Source organism: Chionomys nivalis, chromosome 2, assembly GCF_950005125.1.
Source record: "Chionomys nivalis chromosome 2, mChiNiv1.1, whole genome shotgun sequence".
Classification (NCBI taxonomy): domain Eukaryota; kingdom Metazoa; phylum Chordata; class Mammalia; order Rodentia; family Cricetidae; genus Chionomys; species Chionomys nivalis.
Genome location: NC_080087.1, coordinates 12777519 through 12798507, shown reverse-complemented (window position 1 = coordinate 12798507; position 20989 = coordinate 12777519). Strand labels below are relative to the sequence as shown.

The 20989-nt window shown below is 45.9% G+C and overlaps 1 protein-coding gene across 4 annotated transcripts in view; it reads left to right on the top strand.

The window, feature by feature from the left end:
* The first annotated feature begins 13311 nt into the window (after positions 1-13311).
* Zdhhc14 (zinc finger DHHC-type palmitoyltransferase 14) overlaps positions 13312-20989 on the top strand; it is a 249996-nt gene continuing 242318 nt past the window's right edge. The window contains exon 1 of one of the 4 annotated variants that reach the window (XM_057754460.1): positions 13312-14402. In XM_057754460.1, coding sequence (XP_057610443.1) covers positions 14158-14402 — 245 coding nt within the window. In that variant the 5' untranslated portion in view covers positions 13312-14157. The remainder of the gene's footprint in view (positions 14403-20989) is intronic. The other 3 variants (XM_057754451.1, XM_057754450.1, XM_057754449.1) reach the window with 3 other exon arrangements.

Below are 20989 nucleotides of genomic sequence, written 5' to 3'. Positions count from 1 at the left end.
GGTCAACTAGTTTATAATTAATGTAAACCTCTGTGTGTTACTTTGGGACTAAACAGCTGTAGGGCCAGGCGGAACAGAAACCTCTGTCAACATCCTAGAGAAAAGCAAAATGAAAAGTTAAGAAATGAACACTAAGCTAGGTGCAGTGGTGGATGTCTATAACCACTGCGCTGGGGAGGCAGAGTTAGGGGGATCATTACAGTAGGTCAAGCTGGTCCAAATATTGAGTTCTAGTCCAACCAGTGTGACTCTGCCACAAGAAAAAACTAAAAATATCTGTCTTAGTCGGGGTTTCATTGCTGTGAAGAGACACTATGACCACATCAACTCTTATAAAGGAAAACATTTAATTGGGGCTGGCTTACAGTTCAGAGGTTCATCCCATTATCGTCATGGTGCGACATAGTGACATGCAGACAGACATGGTGTGGAGAAGGAGCTGAGAGTTCTACATCTTGACATCTGAGACACACTAAGCCTAGCTTGAACTTCTGAGAGCTCAAAGCCCACCTCCCAGTGACACATTTCCTCCAAAATGCCACATCTACTCCAACAAGGCCATATACCTCCAAATAATGGCAGTCCTATGAGCCTAAAGGACCATTTCATTCAAACTACCACAATATATGAAATGGAAAATGCATTAGATTTTTAGTATTATTAGTTACTATTGCTTATGTATTGTTTCTCTCTCTCTCTCTCTCTCTCTCTCTCTCTCTCTCTCTCTCTCTCTCTCTCTCTCTCTCTCTCCCATGGTGTACATAAGGAGGGCAGAGGACAGCTTTTGGGAGTCTGTTCTGTCTTTTCTTCATGGTTCTGGCTCAAGCTTGGGTCATCAGCTCTGCAGAGCCAGTGTCCTTTACTCATTATCCATGTTACCAGCCCTCACTATTTTTCTTCTCCTAATGTCATGAAACAACACAGACATTTAAAGTAAAATTAGTCCATCACATATCACATTTTAAAGTCTTGTATAAATGCAGTTTTATGATATCCATTGTTTTAACAAGGATGAAAAAATTATATTGTTTTGGGATTCTAACATTTATTTTTTAAACTGTCAGAACTGTGGTCATTGTGCATGTTTGAATTCCCAGTGTAACAACTTAAAAACAAGGCAAAGGCAGGTGAAAGCCAGTAGAGGCATTGAGTAGACCCCTGTGAAAAATCAAGAGAAAGCAAGAAAGGAGTAACAATAAGTCCAAACATTAGGTAAGACAAAAACAAATCACAGTATCTATCACATTAAAAGGAAATGTATGAACATCCCATCAAAAACAGACTATCTAATTAAGCTAAAAATAATAGCAAGACCTGCTCACATGCAGTTTTAACGAGTCACCATCTCAGAGAAAATGAAAATCAAATACTGGAAAAACAGATATATTGTGTGGGCAAATAATACACATAAGAACATTAGAGTGGCTGGCATGTTTTGGTTCTAATTGTCAACTTGATGTGTCCACTAGGAAGACCATTCTAATGAGGAATTATCTCACTCAGGTTTGCCCACAAGCATGTCCTGGCAATCCTCTTGACTGTTATTGGATGGGAAGATCCAGCCCACGGCTGACAGGATCTTTCCCCAGGTGGGGTTCCAAAGGCGAAGAGATCGAAAAGGAAGCACAGAAGGGTGGGAGCGCTATTTTCTCCGTGTTCTTGAGTACACGTGATTGAAGTTCCCACTTTCACGGTTCTGGAGCTGTAAGACCAACAAACCCTTTCCGCCCCGATCCTTGCTTCATGTCAGGATATTTGTCCTGGTGACAGAAATGAGGCTCCAACAGGTGGCTAAATTCATACTGGGTGAGACAGGTTCTTTCTCAGACCACCAATGGTCAAAGCAAAATGCAGAGTGGGGAACATGACTCAGTGTTGACCTAGCATACATACAGCTCTGGGTTTGATCCTCAGACACACACACACACACACTTAAGTATATGTAGAGATAACTCATTTAAATGGACAAGAGGAATCACAGACAATTAGAACATACTTTGGATTCTATAACCAATACACAATACGAAAATTTTGAGAGGCATCTGATGTGACATTTGAGGGAAATCTATTGTTTTGAATGTTTCAAACAAGAGAAATGAAAAGCAAAGAGAGAAAAAGAATATATTACAAATAAAAGGGCAAATATAGATGGGATGAAAAACAAACCATAGATTTAGTTAACCAGGCCAAAAGTTAGATTTTCTCTTTTGTCCCCCACTCCCCTCTTGTTCAAGTTCAAGAACGATTTCATTAGAGTTAGAGAGAAACACCAGGGCAGGTGACCGGCCAAGTCTCAGCGGTTGCCCAGTGAGGGAGATGGAGAAAAGGAAGCGAGAAAGCAGCCATGCGTTTTGAGTTGGGGGTTTAACGTGTTCAGCAATAGAGCTGGACGAAGAATGCCCACAAAACAGCTGCAAGCCAGGAGGCATGGGAGGGGGCGTCTCAGAAAGCAAGGAGACAGCATGCTTAGGCTGTTAGCCAGAATCTTAAAGAGAAGAGGTAGAAATGAGGAAAGGAAAAAGTCACCCTTTTCCGGGACTCAGAAAGGCTGGCGGGTTCTGTTATGCTGCCACCGCGCCGCCACAAGCCCCTGTCCCAGAGTTAGGCTTCTAAGAAAATGAATGCAACTGCCAAACCCTAGCAAGACAGAGTAAAAATGTTAAAATTTGCAAGCAATGATCTTACAGACATTAAATGGAAAGTAGGAGAAAATTATGGACAATTGTATAAACATACACCAAACCTAAATAGAACAAATATTGAAAACTGCAACTTGCCAGAAGAAACACAGGGCAAAATTGAATTCCAGAGTAGTTTTTGTTTTTAAATCAAATTTTTTGATAGTAAACCTTAACTTGAAATAGAATGCTAGGGGCCGGGCGGTGGTGGCGCACGCCTTTAATCCCAGCACTCGAGAGGCAGAGGCAGGCGGATCTCTGTGAGTTTGAGACCAGCCTGGTCTACAAGAGCTAGTTCCAGGACAGGCTCCAAAACCACAGAGAAACCCTGTCTAGAAAAACCAAAAAAAAAAAAGAAAAAGAAAAAGAAATAGAATGCTAGGATCAAATGAATTGATTAAGAATTCTGTCAAATATTTAAGAAAGAAAGAACTATCTTATCATAGCTTTTTCAATAAAGTAGATGAGGGATAATTCTTATACTGTTTTATGAGGCCAAACAAATCACAAAACTAGTATTTGAGAAAATCAAAAGCGAGGATATTACTATATAATTATCCTTATGAAAATAGATACAAAATTTCTCCCAAAAAGTTAATAATTAAATTCTAACAATATCTGAAAAACACAGTGCAATTTGATTAAGGAAGGAATATCTAATTGTTGTCACCAAATAACAAAAATCAACTTAGAAAAATAAGAGAACTTTGGCTGATAGTTTGATGGCTACAATACCTCCTGATGGGAGGGCCGGAAGGCAGGGGACTACATGGCAGCAGAGGAGTTTGGTAAGCATTCCTGAATCACGAAGCAGAGAATGAATAGGAAGTGCTGTTTGGCTATCAGACCTCAAGGACTGACTCCACCCTTACATCCCAAAGATCCCCCTCACCCTCTGGGGGCAAAATGTTCAAGCACATGAGCCTATGGGAAGCATTTCACACTCAAACCCAAACATTCAGTAATTTAAATTGTCTTTCAGTACTCAACTCTCAATCAATTCATCATATTTAGAGAACAAGGGAAAACTTAATCATGTCAATAGGTATGGAAGGAACATCTGGGAACAGTCAAACAACCAAACATAAACTCCCAGTAAGCCAGAAATAGAAGACAACTTCCCCAGCTTCATAAAGGGCATCTGTAAATACTAAAAATAGCATTGCATTAATGATGGAGAATTAGATGTTTTCCGTCTAACACTGGGAACAATGCCAGGATGCTGGCCTGTCTGTTTAATGTAGTTGCTACTCTGGCTTCCATGTGTAAGCCCAACAGAAGTTGTTACATCCTAGTCATCCCACCGTCTTTGGCTCAGTTAAAACTTCCCCTCCTGTGTGGTTGTTTCTGATACAGTTGCTTGCTTCTCACTTCCCTAACTCAAACCCCAAAATACCACAGCTTCTAAATGAGCCATACCAGCAACCATGTAAACTGTTTCCCCTCTGCAGGTGTTTTCTGTAAACTAACCTGTCCATAACCCTAAATGCTACTCAGAGGATAAATATGAATAAAGATGTAGTCTCTTTGCTCTCTCTCTCTCTCTCTCTCTCTCTCTCTCTCTCTCTCTCTCTCTCTCTCTCTCTCTCTCTCTCTCTCTCTCTCTCTCTCCTCCCTGTCTCTTTCTCTCTGTCTATATCTGTTCTTGTCTTTTTCTCTCTCTGTCTCCCTCTCTTCCTCTCCAGTTGCTTAAACTCCCTGCCTCTTCCAGACACCCCCAGTAGCCTCCTCTAGTGGCCTTTAGTCTCTCTGGGGCCCTTGCATAGTAAATGTTTTCTGTTTGATGAATATCAGTTTCACTTCCTTATTGTATCTAACTTGCTTGGAGAAGAGCTCAGATGGTGAGGTGTGTGTTTATAACCTTGATGCTGAAGAGGCAGAGACAGGCAGATCACAAGAGTCACTGGCCAGCCAGCCTGGCCTTCTTGTGGAGGGTCCGGCCAGTAAGACTGTGTCAGAATGGTGGATGGTACCTAAGGTTATCCCCTTACTGTCACATGCTGATACACACATGTGCATTTGCCCCTGCAAACACATGAACATATATGAACACACACACACACACACAGAGACAGAAACAGAGACAGAGAGAAACTATAAGATCAGAAACCACAACAGCTGTCTACTATTTTATTTTTTGTTGTTTGAAATAAAAAAGAACTTATTTAATTATTTATCTTTTTTTCTGTTTTTTTTTTGTGGTGGTGTGGGTTAGCAATTCTGAAACCCTTAAAGATATATTTTATTAATGAAGTTTGTTCTCTGATAATTTCATGCATGTATATAATGCAGTCTGGTGACCCTCTCCCACTTCTATTCTTAGGTCCCTTCTACCCCTGCCATCCCCCTTCTTCCTTACAAATCTCTCTCCTGTATTCATTAATAAAGAATCTGCTTTGGGCCTATAGCAGTGCAAAATAGAACAAGGCAGGAATTCCAAACAGAGATAGAAGAGAAAAGTAGGTGGAGTTGAAGAGACACCATGTAGCTGCTGATGGAGACAGATGTTGGACAGGCCCAGAATCTTACCAGTAGGCCACAGCCACGTGGCAATATACAGATTAATAGAAATAGCTTAATTTAAGAATTTAAGATGTAAGAGTTAATTAATAAGAAGCCTGAGCTAATAGGCCAAGCAGTGTTGTAATTAATATTGTTTCTGTGTGATTATTTCAGGTCTGGGCGGCCAGGAAATGAACAAGCAGCCTCCAACTACACGTGTGTGTGTGTGTGTGTGTGTGTGTCCCACAGAGTTTAACCAGGACAGTCTGTGTAACATTGGGTTTGGAACTATTCATTAAAGCCTGATGAGTTTACCAGTCGGTATACAACTAGGTACTATGCCTTCTTCTTCCCAAGAATTTGCTAGATGCCAGTAAATGTCACGGTCCTGTGAGCCCCTTCTTCATCTATATCATACTAGTAGGCAGCCCTAACTTGTGTGGCCTAGCAGGTACAACTGCTGTCATTCATGACTACCAATGTCTCTGGTCTGCTTAGAAGATGGCATTTTCTGTCCCTCTCTATCTTCCACAGCCTTAAGGGAGTGGTATAAAAGTCTTGTTTAGGGCTGAGCCTTCAACTGTCTTTTATTCTCAGTATCTTGTACAGTCGTGGGTCCCTGCATTCACCCCCATTAACAGCAATGAGAGGCTTCTCTAAGCCTCTGAGGCTGAGAGTAGTCCTTGTTTGTGAGTATCCACACAAATATTTGAAAGGTGGTTTGGTGTTGTGTCGATTTAGCAAAGCAGCAGTAGCAGATCCTCCACCTCAGGGTCCAAGATTTCCTTATTCTCAAGTCTTCACTGGTCACAGTACTAGACATGCGCTAATATGAATCAGGCTTTAATTTCAAGCACAGAATGGTTGGTGAGCCCCACAGCAGCTCTGCCACTATTGCCCCAACAGACACATCTTCCCTGGCAGGCTGGTGTTGTAGTTCATAGAATTCATTTTGTATTCTAGGCTTAAGGAAATATATTAAGAATTTTGAGAGGAAAAAAAAATCTACAAACACAGAAAGCAAAAAGCATAGAATACAGATTTGCAGTTTTGAATTATAATTGCACATTAAGTTTAAAGAAATGGCTTTTCATATTAAAAATATATACGTGTGCTCATCTTTGTAGGAAAATGGAAACAGAGAGAAGACATGCATGTATTTCCTACTAAAATAAAGTAGGACCCCTCTTAGAAATGTTAGATGCCAAAGTAAAGACAGGGAAAGTCTAACATAAGCCTGGAAGATGGGGTTGAGTCAGAGAGCGGGAACAAGGGCCACCTTACCGGGGAGTTAGTTGAGGGGCTACTGTTGGTCAAATCTGGAACAACTTAAATATCAAAATAACTATCCATGTTGATAAACTATAACCCACTGAATAAAATCAGTATCTCAGGTCAGTGCTGACACTAACACACTAGAATATACTGACTGTTGATAATGAGACAGCGAACAAATTTCTTTATGGCAGAATGCCAAGAAAGAGAAGCAAGAGTGCAAGGTGAGGAAGGGGGTAGAAAATGGGACAAAGAGTGGAGGGAAGGGGGAGATGAAGAGAGGAGGGAACAGGAAGGAAGCAAGCGAGAAAGAAACGAGCAGGATAGGAAATCCCACGGAGTATGAGATTGGTTATATTCTCACTGGTGCAGCTTTCAATTACAAGGAGAACTAGCAACCTCAAACTGGAAAAACCTTCTTATCCCAGTGTTCAACATGAGTATTATGAAATCCTGGACAAACTGACATCTTTTGGCATGATACTGAGAAACCAGAAGGCATCACCTGGCCCCACACCCCTGCCAAGTGTTTAAATGAGTTAAACAGGGAGGCTGGACGAAACACAGCTTATTGGAAAAAAAAAGTACATCTATTTTATTAAAAAATTGTCAGATCTTTAAAGCCCAAATAACTATGTTGCACTCAGAAATAAACCCAGAAATTAATCTATGTTAGAACAAATCAAAATGCATTCTTATTAAAGGGAAACATTGTATTTACAATAGAAAGCTAATAAATGAAAAAACATAAAAGATATACAATTTCTTTTTCTTAACAAATTATCTATAATTACATGCACCCTTGTATTTTTTATACCTCAGGTAGGAATGATCTTTAGATTTTACTTGCATAGACTTATCAGATGTTTTCAGGGGAGCAACCCATGCAGATTGCCCCTTCTGGATTTTAGTGATCCCATTATTGCTAAGAACCCTGCATGAATAAGTCGGCATTCTGATAAGCATATTAATATTTTCTTTTTATAATAAACATAATGAAAGCTAGTAAATTGAGCACAACAAAAATACAATCAACACCTGCAGGTGAATTTACTGCATACCAGGAACTTCACATACTAAAGACAGAACAAAACATCACAGTTAGTAGGTTTAGTGATGTATAGCTTGAATCCCAGCACTAGCAAGGAGAACCCAGGTGGGTTATTGTGAATTCAAGGTCAGCCAGGGCTTCGTAGTGAGACCCTGTCTTCAAATGATGATGATGATGATGATGACAAATCTACATTCAGCCTTTGAGGTATTCAGTATCAGCTATATAGTCCAATACAATTTCATTCTTGCTAAGTGACAATGGGATGCCAGACATTTCCCAGTCTCCAGAGGACAAAAGAGAAGTGACATGGGTTGCTTTTCTGACTAATTTGAATCCTGATGTCGCAATAGGTGTTTCTCAAAATTGATTTTCTCTTTGAGATAGCCTTTCCATGCAGTCCAGGCTGACAAAGAATTGGCAATTCTCTTGCCTCCTCTTCCCACATACAGGGACTCCACCATGACCAGCTTCTCAAATCCATTCTTTACAGATGAGAGCCGAAGCTTCTAAGATCCACTTTGGGTTCTTCAAGGATTCTCTGGCTAAGCCCAGTTTCTCGAAGGGAAAAGGGTTTCTTTGTTTTGCTTGGGTTCTCTGGCCAGTAAGTGGGTGTGGACTGTGCAGAGCCGGGTGTGGAAACCCAGCACTAAGTTCCGGTTGGAACCTCGGAGCCTTGATGTGTGCGGCTGCCATCTTCCCCGGGCTTGACGTCAGGAGGAGGAGAACCTTCCCTTTACCTCAGAACACGTGATGCTGCTGCACACGTTACAATCTATCAATATCTCCTGGGGCCTTTGCATCTCTGCCTGCCGTGAAAACAGGGTGCATGCCTAGGTCTTCCCGGGGAAGAGCATCTGCATTTGGGGTGCCAGGCTCAGTTAGTTATGCTTGAGCCACACTCGTTTTACCCAGCTCAGGCAGACAGAGGGTAACATACCACACCTTTACACAGGCTTATTCTGAGAACGGGAGGCCCAGAAGCAGCAATCCAACTGGCACAGTACCGTGTACACTCTCAGCAGACCGGGGATGGTTCTTTGCCTACTGCCTGACACCACTTCCCCTGTTAACACAGCTGGAACCTTGTGAGACCCTGCTTCTGCATGCGATCGTGGAGAAACTGTAGGCAAACCCAAATGAATCCTGTTTGCAAAAGCGTGGCCAACCTCTTCCGTGACTCCAAGATGAATGAACTCAAAGGGAGGAGGTATAGTGTTAGGAGGTATAGTGTTCTGTATTAAAGGAGACTGAGTCCGAAAACAAGGTGCAAAGTGAGATTCTTGAGCTGGGAGAAAGAACCCGAGAGGATCTCTGGATCTCTCTCTCTCTCTCTCTCTCTCTCTCTCTCTCTCTCTCTCTCTCTCTCTCTCTCTCTCTCTCTCTCCTCTTTCTTTCACTCTCACTCTTTGGCTTCCATATACGTGTATGTAGTGATATGTCATTTGTATTTTAATAAATAAAGCTTGCTTGAAGATCAGAGAGTAAAACAGCTCCACTGGTCAGCTTTACAGACCAGGCAGTGGTGTCACACAGCTTTAATCCCAGTAGCCACACTAGTTTGCCATAGAAACCAGGTCGTAGTGGTGCATGCCTTTAATCCCAGCCCTAGAGAGGATTATTGAACAGGAGGAGATAGCTCTTACACAGTCTTATTCTGAGATTTCTGGAGGCAGGATTGCCATTTCAGACTGAGGTCGAGGTAAGAGCCAGTGGCTGGCTGTTTTACTTTTTTGACCTTCAGGTTGAACCCCAAAATCTGTCTCTAGGTTTGTATTAATCATACTACACATGTATACACACATGCAGTCACCCAAACACAAACACACTCCAAAAGAAAACATGCAAGATAAAAGCAACAGGCGTGCAATGATTCCATTTTTCTTGCTAAATGGCCTGTGTACATATGTGTGTGTAAAATGAATTATATGGAATGATCTTCATGACTCTTACTTCATGGTGGTGGAATTTGAGTCACCTAATATTCTTTTTTTTCCTAGACAGGGTTTTACTGTAGTTTTAGAGCCTGTCCTGGAACTAGCTCTTGTAGACCAGGCTGGCCTCGAACTCACAGAGATCAGCCTGCCTCTGCCTCTCGAGTGCTGGGATTAAAGGCGTCCGCCACCACCGCCCGGCTTATAGTCTTTCCATTTATGTGTCCTACCAGCTTTCACGGTGCAGCATTATTTCATAAACATACTAAAGCAGCTTTTTGGGGTGAAAGGACAACAAAAATCACTTGATCTAACTTGGTTTTTTATTTACTTTTATTTTGTGCATGAGTCCTCTGCATACACACTTGCATGCTAGGAAAGGGCATCAGATTCTATGACAGATGTTTGTGAGCCACCATGTGGTTGCTGGAAATTGACCTCACAGCCTCTGGAAGAACAGCCAGTGCTCTTAAACCTCTCAGCCATCTCTCCAGTCCCTGAAAAGATTATAAGAAATTTTCACTTTAAAAAGTTCCTGCCTTACCTTGTTTTGTTTCTGTGACATGCTGAGTGTATCAACTTTAAACGTTTTGCCTTTTGATACTAAACGTCTCTAGATACGCTGAGCATGTTCACAACTGTGAGCAGAATCTCTGTGCTGGAAAGAATTAGGAGTCTTATTTTCTTCAGAATTCTATTCAGAATGAAAGGTCTTGTGTTTAGATCAAAATTCTCCAGCGTTCTCCTAGGCCTCTCCCTTTGTCTTAGGTACCTAACCACCCTGAGTGCACATCCCTGCCAGCCCAGAGAGATGCACACAGGAAATCACCAGATCTCCTGGAACCCGAACATGCTGCCTTGCACAGTGAAGAGGGCCTTCTTCCATATTGGCCCCCTCAAGGTATCCTGAGAACCCATGAGGAGAGTTGTGAAATGCTTTGAGCCGCTCAGATGACCTCTGATTTTGTTAATAAAACAACCCTTGTTGCAAGTCCACCAAGTCAGCCAAGAACAGAGAAAGACCACTGGCACCCAAGACACCACCAACAATGCAAGGAAGGTAGTGCCAAGATGGTGACAGCCTGGTGGCTTTACTTGAGGTGGATGGTAAAACTGTACAGTTAACAGACGGGCAGCAAGGGCTCTCAACTGCTGAGTCATCTTTCCACCCCCTTTCCCAGATATAGTTTTAAGACAAACGATTCCTTCCTTTTATATGGAAATGCCAAATATAAAGATAAGCACACATGATGAATAAGAGTGGATCCTCTTACACACTTTGGTAGACAGACTTACCCTAGCGTCCACCCTCCTGAGTTCTCCTTGCAACTTATGATTTGCTTTCTGGCTAAGGGAACATGTACATTTGACTCTTATATAGAGCCTGCTTGCTGGCAGACTTTCCTTGTTGGCTTAAAGAATTCTGGGAAACGCCAAATTGATAATAAACTACAGGTAGCCTCTAGAAGCTGCAGATGCCCTCTGGGAGCTGGGGACAGTTTCCACGGGTCAACCAGCAAAAAGTTGGAGGCATCCTACACATGCATGAAAATGAATTCTGCTAGGAACCCGAATGAGCTTGGAAGTGAATTCTTCTCCGGGTCTGAGAACACAACCCGGGCTCCACCTTGATGGTGGGGGCAGAAGACTATGGACTCGGACACCTGAACCACGGAGGCTGTGGGGTTCACTTGTGGTAAAGGCCCCCCGGTTTGTGACAGTCGGCAATGGCTAATGAAACACAGTTACATTCATGTCGCCACTTTCCCAGAGTTCCCAGAGTTGTTCTTCTGGCTCCTTGTGTGGGAGGCGGAGGCGCTGGAGTGTCTAAAAGCACATTCCAATCTTTCTTCTGTCATCTCGCTCACAAATACTTTTAGCACACATCCCTAGAGGGTGAACTTTTCAACAGTGCCATATGCCAAAAGAAATAAATAAATAAATAAAAAAATTCAGTTTAGTTGAGAATAAGAGTGGGCAAGTATTCTACCACCAAGTTACACTCCTAACCCCCTGGGGGGGCGTTTTCTAATACCAAGACAATAGATACAACAATCAGTTAAAGGATAGGAAAGAACACAAGCTTTTACTTCAAATGCCGGAGAAATGCCAGGTTTTTTTTTGCATAGCTAGCAAGCACTTAGTTGTCTCTGTAATGTTTTTTTCTGTCATAAATATCTCAAACAATTCTAGGGTAATCCCAAATGTCCATTTAAGATCATTTGCTGGATTTGGTGGAACATGTCTCTAATTTCAGTATGCAAAAGGCTGAAGCAGAGAATCGGGACTCGGAGACCAGCCTATGCTACAGGAGTGAGAACTTGTTTCAGAAAGCACACCCATCCACTCACTAAACAAAGAAAAAGCCCTACCCAGCCCCTAAGAATCGCACTTGCTTTTTAACTTCTTGTGACACCACGACCTATCTTAGTACCACTCCTATTCCCACCACTTCCCAGCTGGTCGCGTTCTTTTCCACTTCGTGGTAGCCAATCTCATCTCCCTTTGACACTGCGCACTGAGGTGCGCTTTGTGAGGGAAAAACTGAGCTCTGGGTCCAATGCCATCTCTATTGCTGGACAGCTTTGTAGTGTTGGGCAAGCAGTTTCTTTGAGCTGGGTACAATAGTGTATCGCAGGGTTGTGGTGAGGATTGCCCAGCGAAGGCGGGCAGTGAGCAGGTGCCCACCCTCACAGAGAAAGCACCTTTCCCAAAGCTGTCTTTGTTGCTCTCCAAACGCTGAGCACCAGAACTTCCAGTACCTTGCCTCCCCGCCTTCGTCGCAGGGGATGTAGGGACTTGTAGTTTCAGGTCCCCAAGTCACGTTTCCTCTCAGAGCTGGACAGCGAGAAAAGGAACTACATATCCCAGCGGGCTCCGAAAAGAAAGTAGGGCTCGGAAAATCGAGCATAGCTGCCTGGTGCCTTTTTGCTCTTGGTTACCCTAGTGCACAACCCCAGTAAGCGCTCTCACAGGGCCTCGAAGCCCAGGAGCGCAAAAGCGCGTAGGCGTCTGGAGCTCGGCTTGAGCCCACTGCTTCACCCGACTGTGAGGCTGGGGTGGAGAGAGACGCTCTCCAAGCATCCTCTAGACGTGCGGTCCCTTTACTGTGTGGGAGCTCCACAGGGGGAAGGAGACAGAAGAAAAACGGGAACACTGTGAGCATCAGTGGGCAAAAGTAGAGGATGAGAAGTGGGGGAGGCAGCGAGCCAAACATAGCCTGCCACAAAGGGCTTTTAATCCGAAAGAGGGACCCAATCGGTCGCTGTTGGGGCGGACACAGACCGCTCTTTTTTCCCCTGCCCTTCGAGGTCCTGAAGTCTGGGCCGCTGCTCATCACTCTGTCATCAGGCATTCCACCCCCTCTTCTGGGCTCAGTAGAGTTTCCCCAGCATCTCGGCCACGCGTGGCGCTGGGAAGGAAGAGGACGAGTTGGGGGGCAGGCCAGTGAAGGTCACGTCTCCGCGCCGAGGGTACTCAGGTCCCCGGTAGTTGCAAGAATGGTTTGGCGAGTGGCCGTGAGGATGCGCGTGTCCCGAGGCAGCAGCTGCTGCCAGGAATAGTCCGGAGGAGAAGCCTGTAGCGGACCGAAGTCCGCGGGGAGCGCATGGCGCCTCAGTACAGAGGGTAACGACCCGGTTGCTCCTGGGGCGAAGAATGTCACCGGGAGCCAGGCGTCTTCCTCTGGGTGCGCCAGGCAGGCCCAGTCCCCGAGCCCTGCTCTCTGGCCCGAGAGGACTGGGGCAGGGACCCCGGGGAGCCGGTGCCCCGGCTTCGCTGGCGAAGAGGAGGAGCAGAAGGAGGAGCCCGGCTGTGAGGCGCGGGCGTCGCCGCCCACCCGGCCGCGAGGAGGCGGACCTGCTCGGAGCGGAGCGCCGCGCGCGCGCCGGGGCTGAGCCTTGCAAACAAGTGTCTGTGGTAGTGTCCCCGCGGCCCTCCGGCGGCCCTCGTCGAGCTAGGGCTGGCTCCTCCGAACAGAAGGAACCGAGGAAGCCCCGGGAGCCGCCGCCTCCACCCTCGGTCGGGAGCCCCGTGCAAAGGGCGGCGGACACGGCGTGGCTGCTCCGCTCGTGGACGCGGGGTCGCCGTGCGGGCAGCGCCCGGCTCTTACCGAACAGCTCCCGACAGAATAACGCGCGTGGCTGTCCCCACCCCTGGGAGGGGTTGCCGGTGCCGCGAGCTGCCTCCCAGTTTGCAGCGCTCTCCCCTGGGAGGATCCGCCACCGGGAAGAAGTAGAAGCCACCTGGACGAGGCGCAGAAGTGGCTCTGGAGGGAGCCGGCGTGGAGTCTGCAGCCTAGTGTCCCCTCTGGGCGCGGCGATAGTGGATCCGCGGGCCGGAGCAAAGGCGCAGCCGGGAGCTTGCTGGCGGCTGGGCCAGGCGCACCGCGATTTGGGGGTGTTCTGAACGGTCCCCCGCGCCCCCACGGGGTTCTATAGCCCCGACCCACGGGCTGGAAGCCACGGAGAACCGCTGCCGCGGGCTGAGGACTAGCACCGTACCTCCGGAAAGCGGATTCTGCTATGACAGCTGGGCTCCCCAAGGGGTTAACCTGGGTGTCCTCGGCAAAGTTGTCGCCGACCCGGGAGCCCGTTTAGGGGTCACAGCGTCGCGGCTCGGGGGCCGGCCGGGTGGCCGGCGGCGGCCGTGGCTCGGCGGGACCCGTACGGCCGGGGGGCTTCTGGGGGTGTGCGCCCCCAGCCGGCTGCCCTCGTGGATGCCTCCCGGCGGCGGCGGGCCCATGAAAGACTGCGAGTACAGTCAGATCAGCACCCACAGCTCCTCCCCGATGGAGTCGCCCCACAAGAAGAAGAAAATCGCGGCCCGGAGGAAATGGGAGGTGTTCCCGGGGAGAAACAAGTTCTTTTGCAACGGGAGGATTATGATGGCCCGGCAGACGGGCGTCTTCTACCTGACACTCATTCTCATCCTGGTCACTAGTGGACTCTTCTTCGCCTTCGAGTAAGTGGTGGCTTCCAGATGCCCTGCTCCCCTAGCCTTCTCCTGCCTCTACTTTGGCGACTTTCGTTTTCTGGTGTATATTGTTATATAATGCCAACCCGCTCTCCCTGTTTTCCCTTTAAGGGACTGTTTGATTTTCAGCCCCTTCTTCCTAGGAATAACGCCTTGATGGGCAGGGGTCCTGGGAGTAAGGAAGAGGGGAGTGGGGGCACGGGTAAGCTGTGCCAGATCACAGGCTCCTGAGGATTGGGTAGAACCAGGCAGGTGGATTCCCTGCTCTGAGTTTGGAACTAGCACATCAGCCCAGGTGCAGCCTTCTGGGGGAGGGGTGTGGGAATTTCTTAGATGGGGGGGGGAACTTGACTTATCTCCCCCCACGCCCACCTCCGCCGCTAAGGAAGTGCAAGGCATCTTCTTAAGCCTAGTTGGCTAAATCTTGTAGTCAGTTTGCAGAATAATGAGGACTCTCGGTTGTTTCAGGTTGAAAGTGTGGGTTACTAGCAGTGTCCTGCGGCAATTTCATTTTTTGTTCTTCTTGTGACCCTGATTACCAGCCTGAGTTGAGCGTTTTCCCTCTTAATTTCAAAGAAGTTCCCGTAGAAAATACCCACAACAGATCATTCGGGAACAGGTGAAAGATGTGAGGCCTGGAGAGGAAAATGAGGCACCTCATGGCCCCTCCTGATTCCAAAAACAACCCTTCGGGACTTTATCCTGGGGGTGGGAAACGTAAGTCTTTAGGAAAATCAAATTGGGCGTAAGCAAGATCCTTCTGCCAGCTGAAGAAAGGTCTCATTCATTAGTAGCCATTAGGTAAAGAGTTTAGCCATACTCCAAATCAATAGCAATTGCTCTGATTGCGTTACCCCTCCCCCATTCGATGCACAATAAAAGTTCCAGCCTCTACCCAAACTTTCAGAAAGAGGTATATTTATGGGCAGATTTTCTTTGCGTTGCCCACATCCCATCTATTATAGGCATAATGTTTTCAGCCCTTTCTGCTTCTTCTGGCTAGGGTAATCTAAAACCTAATATGCTAGTTTAGTTTTGTCTTTAACAAGTACTAGGCTCTGATTTTGATGCCCCCAGCTTTCACCTTTTTCTCCCTTTACAGCCCCCGCCTCCATTTCTGATTTTGGATGCCTAGGTGTCTCTTCAGTTAGCTTTTGTGGGTGTTTGAGATTAAACTGATGGCATCTGTTGGGGGGACCTGTGGGCTGGAGGGAAGGGATAAGAGCTTTGTGTACAATGCCAAGAAGTCATACTTTGTGGGGCCCCTGTTGTTTTCTTAGGTGCGCAGTCAGCCAGCTTCTTGTCCCTGCTGACTGGACTGGTGGAAATTGGGGGAAGGGGTGCAGGGGCTCGTAGGGCGCTTGTATTCTACATCTGGATGGGAGTAACGATGCCACATGTTTAACAGAGCACCATCTCCTTTGCAGGGGCTTTAGTTACAGGTGGCTTTAGTTGGAGAGTGTTCAGTATGCCTCTATTGTCATAAAATGCTTCCGGTAGACTCGCATGGGCATTTTAACTCTTTTTTGGGGGTTCTAAGAGTGGAGACAATTAGACAATCTTTGTGTGGGAGTTCCAGAGCTTCAGCTGTGAGTGTGCAGCACGCAGGCTGGTAACTAATCCCTTTTGATGCGCATCCATACTATCACTGTGTGCTGAGGGACCCCCCTGAGTTATTATGCTCTGTCTTCTATTTTCCTGTTCAAATGTAGCTTCTAACCAAATCATCATACATTCATTTTCACTTCTTGATCTCGCTCTGTGTGTCTTTTTTCAAGAGTTCCCCAAAGTCCTCACTTGCAGCTTGTTAAGACCCTCTGCTGTGCCAATGTTGTGCTAGCTGAGAACTGTAGGAAGAACCGTGGGCTCAGGGCTTTTATTAGACCCTATTTGCAGCATCTTTTTATGTCAGCTCTACGGGAGTTGGGGTGCGTATGTGTGCGCATACTTACTCTCCACCATCAGTGTTGCTTCGACTAGACAAGCTGAAGCTTCAAGAAAGGAAGAGGCCCATCCTAGTGTTGTGCTGCAGGTGGAAAGAATCGTAGGTCTGTGCAAACCTCGGCCTGTCACGGTTTGATCAGGCGTTGCCATTGCATTGCATTGTCGTGGGCACTGACGTTGTCTTAGGTTTCTAATCATTGCTAGAGACGGAATGAAATCAAATTATTCTAACCAAGTTAATTTGCATGAGACTCAAAAACCAGCTAGCCTCGCACACAGGAAATGTGATCAAGAGGAAATGCCAATATTATCTGTTCCCACTCATCTTTTTCCTGGTCATCTTTTAATTATTTGTTGAACACATACTCTATGGTTCCCTATTTTGAGTGTTTTCTTTCATGCCTTTGTAGCTTTTCATGTGAACGTTATGTCCGGCTTATGATTGTGGGAAAAGACCCTAGATAAATAACTGAGAGGAAGACAGTGGCTTTTGGCTCACGGTGTCAGAGGCCTCAGCCGCTGTTCATTTGGCCCACCGCTTGCACACCCAACGAGAAGGGTAACATGGCGGCAGGCAAGACCATGTGCTCAAGGAAGGCTGCTTACTTCGTGGCAGCTAGGAGACGGAAGGAAACAGAAATGGGCACCCCGACCTCCTTCCTACGCTGAGGCCCAATCTCCCACCACCTCCCAATGGTGCTGTCATAACTCTGCCCTTTGCCTTCCTCCTTCCCAACCTGGACTGGATGGGTGAGGAAGTGAAGTCCAGAGAAGTGAACTCACCAGAGCTCAGCAACGGGTACTGGTGGTGACTTCAGCCCCCCAGAGAACGGCAGAGGAGAGAGGGTTGTTCCCACAGGAGAGAGGAAGAAAGCAGTCCCAACACTAGCTGTGGGAAGGCTGCTGAGCACAAATCCGACTCTCCTTAGCGTCACACCCATCCTGTTTTCTGCAAAGTGTGGAATCTGCTTAGAAACAGAAGTTTCAGAAGTGCAGATCATAAACTTCTTGCCAGCAGTATGACCCTCAATTAAGTGGTCATTTTAAAATAAACTTTGTATTGGTTAGGGTATTATTATTATTATTAATCAAATTGACACTACCATGGATCACCTGGGAAAAGGAAACCTCAACTGAGAGATTGCCCAGATCACATTGACTTGTGGCCTTGTCTCTGAAATAGTGTCTTGATTAATGATCAATGTGGGAGGGGCCCAGCCCTCTGTGGGTGGCCCCATCCCTCAGGCAAATAAGTATGGGCTATCTAACAGAGAGTGAGTGAGCAGCATCCCTCCATGGTTTCTGCATCAGTTCCTGCTCTGACTTCCCCGAGTGATTGACTGTCATCTGGAAGTGTAAGCTGAAGTAAATCCTTTCCCCCCTAAGGAGCTTTTGCAGTGGTTCTCGACCACCCAAATACCATTGGAAAATATAGCTATTTACACTACGATTTATAATAGTAGCAAAATTACAGTTAAGAAGTAGCAACTCAAATTGTTTTATGGTCAAGGGTCACCACAATATGAGGAACTGTATTAAAGGGTCACAGCATTAGGAAGGTTGAGAACCACTGGGTTAGAGTGTTTTTATCATAGCAACAGACTCCAGGCTATGTCAGGTTGAAAATGAAAGCCAGTTAGCACACCTCAACTTCCAAAATCTACAAAGCGCGATTTGTAATATCTAGCCTTACATGTTAGTATTAAAGGGGACAGTATTCTCAGGATGGTGTCTGGTGTGGAGCAACGTCGACTGCATGGTATGTATTGTTACATTAAACATCCCAAGGAAGCCGCCTACTCCTTGAGAGTCTTGAGGAAGGGTCCATGTGGGTTAATAAGCCAGAGTGTTGAGATAGCGTTATTAGCACGGAGAAACTGTGGTACCGTGCAGTCCCTTATGAGAGCAGCGACCTTTATAAAAGTCCCTCGAGCCCATGTCATCAGTGTCCTGGATCTCACCCCTACAGAGTGGGCGGCCTGCAGGGGTGCTCGAGGAGGTGTCCCATCCACACCCCGATTCTGTCTCCGTTCCGGGAGCTCTCGTCTTAGAACTGTAGACCAGCCAAGAAACTACCGGGAGCAACCAGCTGTAACTTTGCTCTTTCCAAGCAGGTCAGGGCTGCTTATCTTTCGTCTGCCTTTATTGAACATATGGAGCGCTGGTGGAAATGGCAGTGTTTCATAGCTGGCATTTAAGACGGAAGGAAGGGACGCTGATGGCGGCACTGAGACTTCTCCCTGCTCCTTGAAGTTACTAAGAGTCTCCTCCAAGTACCATCATTCCCACAGCCGCAGAATGGGGTTTGAAAAGATCAGTGAACACTGTCAGTTCCTTTGCCTCTGAATTATGCACACATGCATACATGCAGCCTGTTCTGTCATGGCTAAAAATCTGGAAGTGAAAAACCTTTGTTTCTAAATATTGGAATTTCATAGTTACTTCTCACAGGGGTAGAAAGAGGGACCTGAGTAGGAAGCCGAGTGTTTCAGGTTCTCATGTGAGGTGAGGGGAAGCCTGCTTAGATATTAGGCATGACGTATCTCCTTGTGACAGCTTGCAGGTATTGCTGGAGTCCAAATGTGAGAATTTGGGAACACTCTGAAAATCTTTGCTAGAAGCCCATTGGCGTTTGTTTCAAAAAGTGGTGTGGGGCCAGTGAGATGGCTCAGCAAGTAAGGGTGCTTGCAGTCAAACTTGACAACCCGTGTTCGGTCTCTGTGACCCACATAGCTAGGGAGAACTGGCTCCTGCAAGTGGCTGTCCCTCCAGAACACATGGCTTGGTGTGCATGTGCACGCACGTGCGCGCGCACACACACACACTGAATAAACAAATCCTAAAAGTAGCCCACCCTCTTTCTCTCTCTCTCTCTCTCTTCTTTCTCTGCCCACCCCTTCCAGAACCCTCTCCTCTTACTTCTTCCATCTTTTCTTGACTTGTTAATTTAGCTAACCCCCTCTGAACTAAATGAGAGCCATTGGGAATCAGTAGAGCCAGGGTCATGCTTGCCTTAGCAATGGTACTTGGATTCTTTCTTGGTAAATAAAAGTGGAACTTCCTATAACAATGATGTTGTTCTAGGTGGAATAATCTTTATTATCTTGTAAGGTATTACTCCTGTAACATAGGTTCCTAGTTTGTGTTAGGAAGCTCCCCCACCATAGCAAAATGCCTGAGATAACACATGAAGAGAGAAAGTTTATTTTGGCTTGTGGTTTTAGAGGCTCCAGCCCATGGTTTGGTAGACCCATTTCTTTTAGAACTCAGGTAGGGATTCTAAATGGCAGTGGTGGGCAACACATCACAGGACAAAACTCCCCCTTTATGACTGAGAAGCAAAGACGATGAGAATGGAGACCCATAATCCCTTCTGAGAGGATGCCCCAATTATCTAAGGACTTGCCTCAGTCCTGCATCCTGATGATAGCCTCACAACAGTGTTACTCTAGAGACCAAACCTCTAACTCATAGGCCTTTGGGGAGCATTTGGCATCAAGATGTAGCTGAGGCTGCCTTCTGTAAATGATTGCCAGTTCAGTAATGCCTCTGCCATGGATGGGTTAGCTCATTACAGAGTGGAGATGCAGCTCTTAGGACCCCGAGGGACCATCTTCTCTAGCTCCTCCTACATAGAGTGTATCTGGTTTTGTACCTTTCTCTGAAAACATCTACAACAGGTCATATCTTCTTCTGGCCAGATGCTGGTTACATTTGCTCTGCAAAATACCAGAGGACTGAGAGAAATGGCGGCAGTAACCCTAAGGACCTTATAAGGCAACATTCCCTATCTACACAGTGATGGGCAAGGATGTATGTGAATCACAATGGTTCCCCAGGAATCTTAAGTAACTTGAAATCTTCATTATAGGCCGGGCATAGTGGTGCACACCTTTAATCCCAACACTCAGGAGACAGAAGCAGGAGGATCTCTGTGAGTTCTAGATCAACCAGGTCTACAGAGTGAGTTCTAGGACAGCTAGGGCTGTTACACAGAGAAAAACCCTGTCACAAAAAAGCAACAAAAACAAATCAACAAACAAAACTTTATCATAATCTCCTACATGACAAATGCGCACTTCTTTGTGTATGTGGTCACCACATGCATGGTCCCTGAGGGTCCTGTGTGTTCTGTTCAGTGCTGGATTCCCCGGTCCCTACCACAGTAGCAGGTACATAGCCCACACAGCAAATGTGTGTTTAATTAACTAATCATAGACTGGAAAACTTGGAAAACTTCTCTGTGTTTTAGTTTTTGTACTTGAGGAGATTGTATGAATAGAGAAAATGTATAATTAATAATGGATTATAAAATTTTTAACAACTATATTTGATACTTTTAACAACTCTATTTGACGTAAGTCTTCTGAATTCAGAATCAAGCAGCAATCCCTTTTCAAATGTGTCCACTGAAGCCAGAGAGGTTTTCTTATTGGCTTAGGAAGCTAGTCATAGAATCTGGATGTTCATTGGCTTAGACTGCTTTCTAGTATTTCTTTATTTCTGCCCTAAATGTTATAGGCAGAAAAAACCCCACTCTGATATCTATATGTGTGTGTACACACATGTGTGGGGTATTGCACACAAGTGTAGGTCAGAAGCATTGGATCTCCTGGAGCTGAACTTACAGA